The sequence below is a fragment of the Petaurus breviceps genome, unplaced genomic scaffold (genome assembly GCF_028583685.1).
Source record: "Petaurus breviceps papuanus isolate PSGF00001 unplaced genomic scaffold, PetGlider_PUasm1.0 128, whole genome shotgun sequence".
NCBI lineage: Eukaryota > Metazoa > Chordata > Mammalia > Diprotodontia > Petauridae > Petaurus > Petaurus breviceps.
In genome coordinates this window covers 828,368-843,879 of record NW_027185664.1, presented here as the reverse complement: position 1 = coordinate 843,879, position 15,512 = coordinate 828,368, and the positions used below count along the sequence as shown (strand labels likewise).

General features: G+C 39.1%; 1 protein-coding gene across 1 annotated transcript in view; it reads right to left on the bottom strand.

Annotated features, from left to right (window-relative positions):
* Positions 1-15,512, bottom strand: part of LOC138172274 (A disintegrin and metalloproteinase with thrombospondin motifs 12-like) — a 598,980-nt gene that overhangs the window by 98,707 nt on the left and 484,761 nt on the right. The window contains exon 15 of the mRNA XM_069101962.1: positions 9,239-9,365. Coding sequence (XP_068958063.1) covers positions 9,239-9,365 — 127 coding nt within the window. The remainder of the gene's footprint in view (positions 1-9,238; positions 9,366-15,512) is intronic.

The window sequence follows — 15,512 nt, the reverse complement described above, 5'->3', positions numbered from 1 at the left end:
GCTAGGTGGTACAGTGAATAGAGCATCGGCCCTGGAGTCAGGAGGATCTCAGTTCAAATCCAGCCTCAGACACTTAACACTTACTAGCTTTGTGGCCTTGGGTAAGTCACTTAACCTCAATTGCCTTGCCTTCCCCCCTCCAAAAAGTAAAAAAAAAATTCCCTCTTTTACAGGAAGCCTTCCCCAACTCTTCCTAATTCCAGCCCTTTCCTTCTTGTGAATTATTTCCCTATTTATCCTTTATATAGTTTGCTTGGTATAGCATTGTTTGTGTGTTGTCCTCCCCATTAGATTGTAAGCTCCTTGAGGGCAACGATTGTCTTTTGCCTCTTTTCATAACCCCAGCACTTTTAGGCACTTAATAAAGATTTATTGAGTTGAACTGAATTGAGTTTGAAGACATTTCAGAGACCATTTAAACAGATGAGGGAACTGAGACCCAGGAAGGTTAAAAGTCTTGCTCACAGTTAGAGTTCAAATCCTGTCTTGGATATATATATATATATTTGCTTTTTGGAGGGCAGTTGGGGTTAAGTGACTTGCCCAAGGCCACACGGCTAGCTTTTGTGTTAAATGTCTGAGGTCAGATTTGAACTCAGGTCCTCCTGACTCCAGGGCCGGTGCTTTATTCACTGCACCACCTAGCCACCCCCTGTCTTGGATATTTATATTAGCTGTGTAACTCTGGACAAGTATCATAACATTTTTCAGTCTCAGTTTCCTTATCTGTAAAATGGGGATCATAATTGTGCTTACCTTAAAGAACTGTTGTGAGGGTCAGCTGAAATAAGATAGGTTTCACATACCTTAAAGTACAATGTAAATGCTAATTATTATTGTTGTTGCTGTTGTTAGTTTCTAGTTTTATGTCTTCACTGCAATTTAAGACCTTGGCCAAAATTTACAGGGAAAAAGAATCAATGCCTCCAAAAATGCAGTCATTTTTAAAGCCATGGCCTTTTGAAGAAATTTTGTTTGGGGGAGAGGGAGAGTTAAAATTTCTCAGCAAATGAGATAACTTGCTTTTCTATCAATGTTCGAAAATCTGGGTGCCCCACACTGACAAAAAATTTATATTTGGAACGGTGTGATGTGAAAACGAACTAATATCCCTTTTACTAATTTAATTACTTTGTTCTACCTTTGACATTTTCCCAGGAGTCTAAGCACACTGATGAATATAGGAAATGTCATTCTGGCTTCTCCTTAATCTAAGCCGACTGAACTCCTGACTTATCTAATTACTCTCTGCTGGGCCTTCAGCTGTGTCTTGTGAGAAGCGATAATGGACTTTCTTGTTTTCCCTTCCTGGTATTTCCCCCATACTGTGACGGGCACTTTGCATATGCTTGTCACTAGCTTAAAGATGAAAAATGATTGCCTTTCTCTACAGCATGAGATCTTTCTGACAGAGATCAGCAGAAAAGGAGGGATTTCCAGGCTCTTGCTGCCTGCCATCCATCTCATTCCTTCTGCCTTTCACTTCACTCCCACAGCTTCTATCTCAGGAAATGCAGGAAGAAGTATGGGTAAAGAAGTCCTCTGAGTTTCTTTACGTGAAACATAATGTATCGGGCTTCATCGGGTTGCAGACAGTGTGCAGGGAGGCTAGACTAGGAAACATTCGTAGGAACAAAAACTCTCCACCCCAAGCAGGAAAACCACTTTTGCAACAATATTTGTTTGTAAACTTATCTTTATTATCAAAGTCACCAGGGGCGCCATGGGTGGCTTGAGAAGGGATAGAAAGGTTTGGAGGCGCCCCTGTGGTGAATGGGATAGTGAACTGATTAGGGGGCCATCAGTGAGTTGCCTTACAGAGTGAGCGCACTGTGGAAGTCTTGTAACATAAATCTGCAGTGAACCCAGTCAGCATGATTTTGTGAATTTCTCCAACTTGATTTAGTAGAGGGTGAGCAGGAACAAAGACAGAGGATAGTGGGAGGTTGAAGTTTAGCAAGGCGTAGCTGGCAATGGGACAAGGGAACAAGGGACTCGAAGGACAGAAGATAGCACACACTGTGCCAGGCACTGTACTAAGAACTTTATGATAATTGTCTATTTTATATTTGTTATGTTACATTACATTACTACATTATTATATTTCCACAACAATTTATTTTCCCAATTTGACAGTTGAAGAAACTGAGGCAAACAGAAGACAAGGGACTTCAGAATCATACAGCTAGAAAGAGGCTGAGGTCATATTTGAACTTGGGTCTTTCTGACTCCAGACCTAGCACTCTAGGCACGGCATCAACTAGGTGAATAGAGGAGCTGTTGTCAGCCCTTCATCTTTGAAGAGGACCAGTGACTCATGGGATGTATCTTGACTTCCTCACCAACTAGATTTAAGTGAGGCAGAGCTGCACAAAGCTGTCAGTCTCACTCTTCCAGAATCATCCAAATCCAGCAGCAGGACCAAAGTCAAGACAGCCGGTGATAGCCCAGGGTGCAGTGGATGAACTTGATGTCTCCCATGTCTGACCAAGTTCCTGCTTCCGCCGACTTCATGACTGTTGGAACAGACTGATCTCACCTGCCCATTCTGCCAGGGTAAGTCTTCACAGGTTTGGGGTAGACATTCCCCTGACTCAATGACTGGTTTGAAGCCCTCTGGTTACCCTCAACCTGGTCTAGCCCATCTGCAGAGGCAGTTTTGCCCACGTGTGGTTGCTGTGCATATGCTACAGTTTCTTAGAGTCACAGGGGAGAATCAGGTGAGAGGCAGACACCAAAGGTGGATGAGCAGACCTGGAAAGGTGTGTATGGGGTGTTCAAGGAGGACTAGAATCTCTGGTGTAAGTAGAGTCGTCCGTAACTTGAGTGTACAGGATAGTGTAAAGGTGAACAGGTTAAAGAAGGGATGGGGAACAGAGAAGAAGAACACAGCCGGAACAGGGATAAGAACTGACAAATGGAGGAATTGGAGGTCCCCGTGAGAATAGGAAACAGGTTAGGGGTCATTAGGCAGAGCGAAAGTTGGAATGATAAAAGATTATGATCAGAACTTCAAAAAGCACTTTGGAGTTCATGACCATGGAAGTAGAATGTGTGGGTGATGACAACACCAAAGGTGTGATGCGTGTAACTAAAGTGGAATGGGGGAAAAGGTCATGGGAAAAGAGTGAATTGGGAAGCTAAGGTACTTGATGGAAAATAATCATGTATGTTGTAGAAGAAACATATAGGGCAAGAAAAAAGACGCAGTGACACAGTAGATAGAGAACTGGTCTTGGCATCAGGAAGTCCTGGGTTCAGATTCTGCTTCTGATACACATTAGTTACCATAAGCAATCTGTTTAATCCCTAAGTGACTCAAGGCAGCTGTATATCTATAATGGACCAAAAATTCCCTACAAAGTGGAAATTACAGATCTAGGTGAAACAAACAAATAAACAAACAAAAACAACATACAAAAATATGTTATATAATCAGTACATCTTAGAGAGGTGATAGCGTGGCCACTAGGTGGAGGCATAGGGCATAGAATGTTAGACCTGGAGTGGGGAAGACTCATCTTCCTGAGTTCAAATCTGATCTCAGACACTTACTAGTGTGCCACCCTGGGCAAGTCACTTAACCCTGTTTGCCTCAGTTTTCTCCTCTGTAAAATGAGCTGGAGAAGGAAATGGCAAACCATTCCAGTATCTTTGCCAAGAAAACCCCAAATAGGGTTACAAAGAGTTGGACAAATTTGAAACAACTGATGGTACAAAGAGTGCTGGCCTTGGAGCCAGGAAAACCTAGGTTCAAATTCTGTCTTGGACATTTAACAGTCAAGTCACCTTGGGTATGGCATTCAACCCCTTTAAGACTCAGTTTCCTTACTGGTACAATGGTGAGAACAATAATATCTACCCTTACCAGGTTGTTATGAGGATTAAATATGATAATGGAGGTAAAATTCTTTGCAAATCTTAACATGTTCCATAAATATTCATTGCTATGAAGATCATTATTCTTAAATAAGTCCTTTTTCTCAGTCCTTGAGGATAGATTATTCATCACTGTTGACTCTAGTCCTGAAACTCTAAAGATGAGCATCTTTTATAGCTGTGCTCATTCCCTGTCTCTATACTCACATAGCCGCCAAACGAATCTCATTCCTTATCAGTTATCTCCTATAATATCGTAAAAGGTCCTGAACTGGCTTCTTCCCTTCTAGTAGTTCTTCTTTCTCCAATCCATCTTTCACACAGCTGCTATAATTCTCTTCATTTCAACTCATTGTCTATATTACTCCCTTATCAGTGGATCTCTACTGCCTATGGGGAAAAGCCCTGAAAACCTTGGCCTGACATTTAAGACTTGCTGCAATCTTGCTCCAAAAAAACTTTCCTAGGGATATTTCAATCACTCACTTTTTTACTCATAATATTTCATCCTAACTGAAATATTACTTTTTGCCCAACCTTGTTTTCTGCCGTCTTTTTTCCAACCCCAGAGGTTTATTCAATGCAGTTTTCTTCCATTTTACGCAACAAAATATAAGCACAATGTTTTTTTTAAATTCTGCAGACATATAAAACTCAAAACAGGACTTTTCATGTATAGACTGAGCTGTGCATTTTTCCAGACTGTGAGGTGCCTAAAACACATTCCCTCTAAACTTATGCTTCTTAAAATCCTTTTTTCTTCAAGGAGGCCCTCAGCCCAGGGGTAACCTCCCTCCCTGAAGCCTTCTCTGAGCCTCTCCTCACACACACTTCAACTAGAAGCATTATTTACCTTCTCAAATATTCCCAGGTCTTCTGCCTAGGTCTCTCCTTGGCTTTGCTCACATACTACCTAGTATCACAATTATTGGAGTATATGTCATATTCCCCAACTGGATGGCAAGCTCTTTCACCATGGGGGCTGCATCATTTTTCTTCTTGACTATATCCCTAGTATTCCAGCACAGCCTTCTCTGTAGTAGGCGCTTATTAAATACTCGTTTAACTACACTGAATTAATGCACGGTGTGATTCATACAGCTTCTTTTCTTTTTGCTTTTTTGGAGGGCAACTGGGGTTAAGTGACTTGCCCAAGTTCACACGGCTAGTTTTTGTGTCAGTGTCTGAGGCCGCATTTGAACTCAGGTCCTCCTGACTCCAGGGCCAGTGCTCTATTCACTGTGCCACCTAGCTGCCCCATATACAGCTAATTTTCTAATTGGTTTTTCTTTCTGTGAACTTTTTAGTACACATTAATCTGATCTGTTCATGATTTGAGTCCACCTCTTAAGCTTTTGCCTAATCCTGCCTGGAACTGGGCCTCCAAACCCACTTAACCATCTTCACACTATGAAGCCATTATGTACATGCCTCCCAACTCCACCTGAAGTGAACTCTCATCTTTCAATAAGCTTTTACTTTCAGATTGACAGATACCAACTATATATATATATATATAATATATATGTATGTAAATACATATGTAAATAATACCACAAATCAGCCTGTGTCCACATAAAGCTCAAAGAACTATCTGAAATTAATTCTTTTAGTTGGTGATATGAGGCCCCAAATCCACTTGTTTAACTAAATTCAAACTATATCCCAAGACAAGAAGTCCACCAAGCATGATGTATTACTTTTGGAGGCTCAGTAAACACCATGTAGATGCACAACTTCCCACCAATAAAGAATGAGTTTATCTGTTAAATAGATAAGTAAGTCCTAGGCTAAGGAGAGACCTGTCCAATCAAGCATACTCAACTAATCTGTTGATCTTTCATAGATGCTGGTCCATTTACTTACTCAACCAATAGATGTTGCCACTGTAAGTAAGGCACTGAGCTGAATGCTTTGGGGCGTGGGGACAACAAGAAGATGTCCAAGACACTGCCCTGGCCCTCAAGGACCTTTAATCCAGTAGGGAAGGTAAGACATTGTACTCTTGAATAACCTAACGTGCATAGGCATTCAGAAGGTAGAGAATATTATGGAGGGAAAAGTAATTAGTCCTAAGAAAAACAGGGAAGTGTTACGTGGTAGAAATTTAGAACTTGCCAAGTTATTTTATAGCCTTGGCCTTCAATGATTTTTTTTAATACTCATTTTTTGAAGTTCAGGATATTCTAGAGGTAGGAACAGGAGGAAAATATTCTTGTCACATAGCAAAGATGACTAATATGTGAAATGATGGGCTTTTCTTTTTCAATTTCCTTTGAGGCAGTGGTTACACTCAAGGCTAGGAATCAAGAAGCCCTGCATTTGAATTCTGCTTCAGACATTTACTGCCTGTTAAAGTTACTTAACCTTTCATAGCCTAAATTTCCTCATCCATTAAATGGTGGGTAATAATTGTATTTACCTCACAGTGTTGCAAGAATCAAATAAGATAAATGTTAAAGTGCTTTGCTAAACCTTACAGCACTATATAAATGCTTGCTACTATTCTTTTCTTTTTTCCCTGAGGATCATAGTAAAATAGTGTAGGAGACACAGCTATAAAGATGATGGATTATCTACTGACCAAGGGAAAAACAACAGCCAGGTTGTCTGGTATTGTGCAGGGGTGGAGGGTGGGTTACCAGGGAGCACAATTCCTATTTAGGACCCATTCATTTTTCAATTACCACAGCTCCCTTTCTCTCTTCAAAGGGCAGAAAAAATGATCTGTTTCAAAAGACTGGTCATATAAAATGGAACACCTACATGTTTAATTGGAGTGCAGAGTTCCATGGGAAAAAATTTAATTTCTTTATTTCAAGATGCTCTGACAACAAGGAACTAGGGAGACATGTAGAAATAACAAAGTACCCCCAAGATCCCTGGGCTCATCACCTTATGCTCTGATCCACTGCTGTAGAAGTTCCTGGACAACATAGTGATAGTGTGCTGGACCTGGAGTCAGGAAGCCTTGGCTAATTCAGACAATTAGTAGCTGAATAACCTCTCTTGTCTGTAAGAAGTAAGATCAGACTCCATTGTCTTTAAGGTCTTTGAAACTCTAGACCTATGTTCCTACACAGTACGAAGAGCACAGACCTAGGATGCAGAAGAACATGGGGAATCCACCATCTCCCAACATAGCCCATTCCACTTTTGGATTGCTATTCTTAAAAAATAAACCATCTATTAGAGAGGCTCATAATTTCTTATGCAACCTTCTTTCTCATTAGAGGGTTGGGTTTGACTGCTGTTAAGTTCATAAGAAAAAAAGGAAGCTTATTTTTTTTTAATTTAAAGCCTAAAAAAAACATGCTCAGCCCCCAGTCACCAACAGTTGAGAGCAGATTGGTTACTCATTGAAAGTCAGCCACATGGAGCAGCCAGGTGGTGCAGTAAGTAAGAGTGCCTGGCCCCGGAGTCAGGAGACCTGGGATCGGTTCTAGCCTCAGATACTTAGCACCCACACAAAATAACTGGCCGTGTAACCTTGAGCAAGTTACTTGCTTAACCCCAATTGCTTAACAAAAAAAAAGTCAGCCACAGATTCTTCTGTGGTAGAATGGTTATCCTAAAGCAAAGAGTATGTTTTTTGACTTATCAGTTAGCTTTTCATATACATATTCTATCTTGGAAGCTCTTGAGGATTTTGACCATGTCTAATATTTTTAATATTTATACCCTCAGCCTCTAACACAGTGCCTTGTACAAAACAGGAGTTCAGCAATGTTTATTTATGAAGATATTGCTGCTCATGGGAGTGGTACAGTGTAAACACACTGAATTTAAGAGTTAGAGGACCCAGGTTTGAATCCTAACTATACCTACATAATAACTATTTGGCATAAAGAGAGTTGTTCTGTTGTACTCTGCCTTTTCAAGGACACATCTTGAGTACTGTGTTCAATTGTAAAGAGAAGATGGAACATACCCAGAAAAATGTGAGCAGGATGGTTAGAGATCAAGCATTAAACAAACTGATTGAAGCTACTAAGGATTTATTGTCCAGAAAAGATAAGACTTTTATGTATAAAGTGCATTAGATTTATTCTTCCCCAGCAGGCAGGACTTGGAGCTAGGAGTATAAGTTGTAGAGAGGCAAATTTAGGCTTGATATAGGGAGAAAATTCCTATCAATTAGTGTTATCCTAAAGAGAAATGAGTTGCCCAGGGCTAGAGGCCAGCAAATGTTGAGTGTCCACTTGTCAACAGTTATCACAGAGAGAGGATCACGTGGTCAAAGATAGATTGGACCAGATAGTCTTTGAGATTCTTTCCAAAAGACTTACACGAACGGATGCAAAGTGATGTGAGCAGAACCAGGAGAACAGAGTACACAGTAACAGCAATAATTAATGTATGATGAACATCTATGAATTCTAAAGCACTTATAATGAAAAATGCTATCCACCTCCAATGAAAAAATTGATGGAGTTTGAATGCAGATGAAAGCATGTGCACACACACACATACACACATGTGTGCATGTGCATGTGTGTACTTTATTTTTCTTGGGAGTTTTTTGTCCGTGTTTTCTTCTACAACATGACTAATATGGAAATATGTTTTGCATGGTTGCACTTGCATAATCTGTATCAAATTGCTTGTCTTCTCAATGAGGTGGGAAAGCAAGGAGAAAGAGACTCTGGAACTCAAAATTAAAAAAAAATGTTAAAAAATTATTTTTATAAAAACAAAGGTTAAAAATTGTTTTTGCATGTAATTGGAGAAAAATAAAACATTAACAAAAAGAGACCCTTTCCAAGTCCTATATTGCATTAATGGGGTTTAAAATCTCAGATTTCCTACTTGTTGTCTATATAACTTGGAGTAAATCATCTAACTTCACTAGACCTCTGTCTCCTCATCAATGAAGGCTTGGACTAAATTATACCTAAAGTGGCATCCAGTTTCACATTGTGTGATCCTAGGGATGTACTGAAGTAAGGATAAAAGAAAGACATAGAATGCTCTTAGAAAATTATAGGGAGAAAGATCACTCTCAACCAAGAGAATAAGGGAAATCTTCATAAAGAAAGTGATACCTAAAGTAGCCCAGAAAATTCAAATTCTTCTGCTAAGCAGCTTTCCAGAAATCTGCAAGGCTTTGTCCACCACATTACCTTGTGATTCATATTTACCAAATAATTAAACCCAGACCACAGTCATATTCTATTCTATAAACATATTCTGCTCCCCAGGGGAGACATTGTTTTCAATTGTATGTTGTTGTAGAAACTGATATCATAACCATGGAAACCCCTAATTCCTACTGTGCTTCCTGGACAATGGGTTCTTATGAGCTGAGACACAACCCTGAACAGACACAAACAACCTCTTAGGTCTTATTCAATGTTACCTGGGTGGACAGTTCCTCTCATAGCATTTCTTTTGCCTGCCATTGGGTTGGGTTTCAGGGTCACAGAATGTAGCTCTAACCATGCCTTTCCCTTTCTTGATACAGCGGGCAGTCTGGCGGCGAATACCTAAAAAAAGGCAGAATGATTCATACATATTGAAAACTACATTAAATCCAAAGCATTTCTATTCAATATCTAGTAATCAAACATGGGCATAACAGGCTGCCATGCTTGTGGCTAGCAAGAAGACTCTCTTCACTGATGGAAATAAACTTGTTCTCAAGTTACAAGGGTGTGTAAACCTTTACAACAGGGATGACAAATGGCATTTCTAATTTATGACCCTGATGATAGAGGCAAAGTGCTGAGTTGGTCTCCTGGGGTAAAACTGTAGTCTGTCTCAGATAAATTAGCTATATAAATGCATAACAGATAGCACTTCCATAAAAACACAGAATTTGGATGGGAAAAAATAGATATTATTCCCAGCTACTTGTTCTAATAAAATGGCTACCAACCAGTGAAATGAATTATACAGAATCCCATGTGGGTTCTTAAAAGTTTTGGTTGTGGTTATGAATATTTAAGTGGCTATTTTGTCCCAGGTGCCATGGGAGATACAGAGAGGAATGAAATATACTTCCTGAGTTTTATCAAGGAATTGATTTCTCTCTTTCCTTGATGTGTTCCCCCACCCAAGTTATTAAGTTAGTGCTCCCTCTCTCCTCAAACTACCTTGAATTTGCCTATGTACATGTTACACACACACTCCCCCACACCAATAGAGTGTAAGCTCCTTGAAGGTATCTTGTTGCTTTTCTTTTGTCTGTGTCCTGAATCTCTAGCATGGTGTCTGAATAGAGGAGACATTTCATAAATTCTTGGTGAATTAAATCATAGATTAAGAAGATCTTAGAGTTTTAGTGGACTACAGGTTCAAAATGAGTTAGTTATGTGTTATGTCAGTCAAAAAAAAATAAACTCAATTTTAGGCTGTTTTAAAAGGCAATCCAGCTCCCAAAGCGGGGGAAAAACCCCACAAATGCATACAATGAATGTTTTTCTCATTTTTGCCTTCCTTCTATTTGAACTGTGTTGATTGTATTAATGCAAATGTTTTTCAATTTCATGTCGATTAAGTTAGTTGCTTTTATCTTTTGTGGTTACTGCTTTCTCTTATTTGGCAAAAAAGCAAAACAAAACACAAAAACCCCCCAAAAATCTCTAATTATAGCGCAAAAATGACCTGAGCTGGTTCTCTTTTAATTTGCAATGGTAGAACCATTAGGATTCAGGTTGTATATCTATTTGAGTTTATTGTAGCATGTGGTATAATATGTGGATTTAAACATAATTTCTGCCAAAATGCTTCCCACTTTTCTTATGAGCTCTTATTCCACAAGGAATTCTTTCCCAGTAATTTATGTTCTGGGATTTATTGAGTTGTTTAGGTCAGTTATCTCTTTTTCATTTGTCTATTTGTTCCACTGGTCTATTTTTTCTATTTCTTAATGAGTGCAAAATATATACTCAATTTTCTCTCTTATTTAACAGAAATACTCTATGAGGCTAAAAAAAAATAATTCTATGTCATGATTAATGGGATTTGGGATAAAATATATTTTCAAATAAGAACCGGTTCTAGAAGTTATTTTTAATTTCAAGAATGAACCAAGGGAATCATAGAATGTTGGAGGTCACGTATACCAACTTTAAATCTCAAGCAAGAACCTTCTTTACAACATCCTCAGTGTGTTATCACTAAGCCTTACAAGATTTCCAGTGACCAGAACCATCTCATAATGTTGCCCATTTTATGGCTGAGTAACTCTATTTGTCAGAAAGTTGGTTCTTATATTGAGATGAAAAGAAATTTTCCTGTAGCTTCCCGTCATCAATCCTAGGTCAATGTTGCTGCTTTTAACAACCTTGCCTCTCTCTTCTCGCCTGCATTTTGTTGTTTCTACTGTTGGAATCATGCCTACAATTCCTTTGCACACTTTACACTCTACTATCTAAGATCTCACAGGCTTCTTCAGAGACAGAGATGACACTGCTGACTCAGTGGAATATGTTCTTTGAATTATTTTTCCAGGAGTGATGGTGGATTTGTGTCGACCAATCTACACTCTCTTTCTTACTTGATACATCTTGTGGCTAGTGACAGACAGCTCTAGGGGACCTGGCTGAGGTTGGATATGCAGACTGTGACCAGGTTAGGAAGCAAAGTTCTTTAGTTCACATAGTGATTAAACCAATCCCATCGTTAACACTGCTTTAGCTAATTGAATTAAGAAGGCACATTCATAAGGAAAATGCAAACTGTTTCACCCTATCTCCCTATTCTTCACTTCTTTTTTTTTTAAATTCATCTCATCACTAGCATTACAACAACTAACTACTGAGTGTCTATTAGTTCAGAAGGCGCTATGCTAGGCAGTTAAGTGCTATATGTTATGGCCCCTAACTTAAGGGAAATTATAATCCAGCAATACAAAATATTATATGCTACAGTCCCAATTTTATGTTTATTTATAGCTATGATATGAATCATAGAGAGGATGTCATCTGAATTGGTTCAGGGACTATTCACAATGGAAAAAAAGTAACACCTGGGATTCTTGAGATGCTCAAAGTGGTGAAGTATATGGTATTAGGGGATGTAGAAATACACTGGACTTGGAATATAGACACTTGAGTTTGAATCTTAACTCTGATGTTACCAGAGTGATCATAGTGAAGACCCTTATCCACTCTGACCTGGGGTGGGTGGGATCATGATTATTAACAGAAGGAGGCAGAGATGTATAATTTTTGTTCTGATTCTGTTTTCTCTGCTAAAGAGAAAAAACTTAGTACAATGTTGTTCAGCCATGTCTGACTCTTTGTGATCCCGTTTTGGGAATTTTCTTGGCAAAGACACTAGAGTGGTTTTCCATTTCCTTCTCCAGCTCATTTTATAGATGGGGAAACTGAGGCAAACAGGGTTAAGTGACTTGCCCAGGGTCACACAGCTAGTAAAGTGTCTGAGGCTGAATTTGAACTCAGGAAGATGAGTCTTTCTGACTCCAAGTCTGGTGCTCTATTCACTGACCTTAACTGACCTTAATAAATGTTTATTTATTCACTGATCCACAAAGAAAATGCCCTTTGTACTGGTTATTAAAAAACAAAAATTACTAAAAGGGAATTGATACCCATGATAAATTAGGAGATAATAAGAAGGCAGCGAAATCCCTTCCCGAAAGGAGTTCATGTTTCAATGGGGTGGGGAGTAATACTTATTTGACAGGATTATTGTAAAAGTGCTTTGTGGACCCTCAAGATGATTAAAATGTTTGTTACACAAAACATGGAAGCTTGCTACTGCTTCTTAACTTAAAGTTTTGATATGGAACTTCAGCTTTTCTGAAAAGATAAACTTTTTCTCCTCATCTCTTAGACTGCTGAATGTATCCTTGTAAGGGATTCTAAAGATGAGGTTTGGATAGAGCATCTTGTAGGGCATAGTTTTCTTGCCAGATATTATTTCTTATTTTCTTAAAAACAATTAAAGCAATGTACTAGATGATGTTTTCCTGAAAAAAATTATACATAAATCAAATTTTTATATTCAAATCAAATTTTCCTATCCACTTTTATGATAATATTAGGGAGATATTCCCTTAAGGATAATTCTGGTCCCCAGAATAACAAAAAAACCCAGGAAAACAGCCAACTTTTGGGAAGTAAATATTTAGAAGAAAATTGCTCTAATTTCTTATATATTTACAATACTTCACAAAATCTGCTTATTCATCAGTGACCTCATGGCCTTGGCCAAATCATTTCTCCTCTGGGGTCACAGTTTCCTTACCTGTAACATTAGGTTTGAACTGGATGGTCTCTAAGTTTCCTTCCAGTTCTCCAATCTTTTGATCCTTCAACCCTTTCATTTCTTAAAACTTTTTTTTTTCTTTTTGGAGGGGCAATTGGGGTTAAGTGACTTGCCCAAGGTCACAAAGCTGGTAAGTGTTAAGTGACAGAAACAGGAGCTACAGAGGACATATGGAATGACCAGTAGAATGCTGGATTTGGAAGTGAGGGAGTTGAGTTGGAATTCTGACTCTGCCACTTATGACCTATATGATCTTAGCCTCTGTGGTTCTCAGTATCCCCACTTATAAATGCAGGGGTTGAAGCTGATTAATTCTAAGGTCTTTCTATCTCTATGGTCTTATGGACCTGCTAGGGGCTAAGGAGAGCTGTCACATAGGTATGAAGGAGGACAAAGACTGGGAACACTGATGATGGCTATACTTGCTAAGGATGATGGGAGACAAAAACCTCTGACAGTGAGTGATGCTGCTCAAATTGAAGGGTCCATGCAGGAGAGCAGTGATATGAGGAAATAACCCTGACCAAGCTATGGCTGGAACTTAATTCAGGGCAGTACTTTGCATGAATACTGTTCCCAACCCCATCTTCTCTCTTACTGTTGAAGGCAACACCATCCTCCCAATCCTTCAGGCTCACAACCTAGGAGGCATTTTGGATTCCTCACTATCTCTCACCCTCTATATCCAAGCTATGGCCAAGACCCATTGATTTCACCTTTGCACCTTCTCTCAAAAATCTCTCCTTCTCTTCTTTGACACTGCTGCCATCCTAGTACAGGCTTTTATCACCTCATGCTTAGACCCATGGTGGGTCTGCCTGCCTCAAGTCCCTCCCCAACCAATCCATCCTCTATTCAGTCACAAAAGTGATTTTCTTAAAGTGCAAGCCCACTGATCTCATGCCTTATTCAGTAAACTCCAGCGGCCTCCTACGGCCTTCAGGATCAAACACAAAATCCTCTGTCATTCAAAGTCCTTCATAAGCACCCTCCTCCTTCCCACCTTTCCAGTTTTCTTACATCTTCCACCCCACCACACTCTACTAAATCCAATGACACTGGCCTCCTTGTTGCTTCATGAACAAGACTCCATCTCTCAGCTCCAGGCATTTTCTCTGGTTATCTCCAATGCCTGGAACACTCTCCTTTTCTTTTTTTTTTTTTAAACTCTACTTAATGACTTCCCTGACTTCCTTTAAATTCCAACTAAAATTCCATTTTGTCAGGGTGGCTAGGTGGTGCAGTAAATAGAGCACCGGCCCTGGAGTCAGGAGGATCTGAGTTCAAATCTGGTCTCAGACACTTAACACAAAAACTATCTGTGTGACCTTGGGCAAATCACTTAACCCCAATTACCCTACCTTCCCCCTTCTAAAAAGCAAAAAAATAAATAAAATTTCATAATTTTATATTTATATATAAAATATAATATATATTTATATATAATAAATTTATACTTATATAGAAATATAAATTTGTATTTATAAAAATTATTTAATAAAATAAAAAATAAAATAAAATTCCATTTTGTCCAGGAATCCTTTCCCAACCCTTTTAGTTATGCTCCCTTTCCTCTGTAGATTATTTCCTTTTTATCTTATCTATAGCTGGCTTGTATATATTTGCTTCTATGTTGTCTCCTTTACGAGACTGTGAGCTCCTTGAGGGCAGGGACTATCTTTTGTATCCCTAGCACTTAGTGTAGTGCTTGGTACACAGTAGGTGCTTGATAAATTGATTATAAACCAGCTGATAGTGGAAATTTATTCACTTACATATTTTCTACTTTGTAAAGTAAAGGCTATTCAGTATAAGCACAATGAAGTGATAGGAAATGAGCAGGAATGATTCAGGTCTGATTATCTGAGCTTTACAAAGTGCCTTCCTAGTAAGGATTCTATGAGACTGGTAATGCAAGTGTTATTAATCCAATTTTACAGATGAGGAAATGGATTAGAGTTTAGTAATTTGCTTAATATCACATAGGTAGGACATATCTGAGTTGGGGCTCTAATTTAGGACTTCTGGTTCTAAACCCACTGTTCTTTCAGGTCTACCTGACTCCCTCTTCCAGTGTCATCAGCTTCCAAATCCTCTGACTGTGAAAAGTCCACATCCACATCCAAGGGCAACCACAGCGTGTACCTTTCATGGTAAGCCTCCTTCTGATCCTATGCCTTCCTAGCCAGGGCCTTTTTCTCTTAGCACAAATGACATGAACTTTGGCAGGTGCTCTATGTAGTAAAACAGGAGGCTAAACAAAATCAGTCTCTAGTTTGTGACTGAATCACAGTCATAAAGAAATATAAACAAAACTGGAGTCACTATGTATGTATGTGTGTGCATGAGAGTGAAGGAGAGAGAAAGGAGAGGGAGAGAGAGGGAGAGAGGGAGAG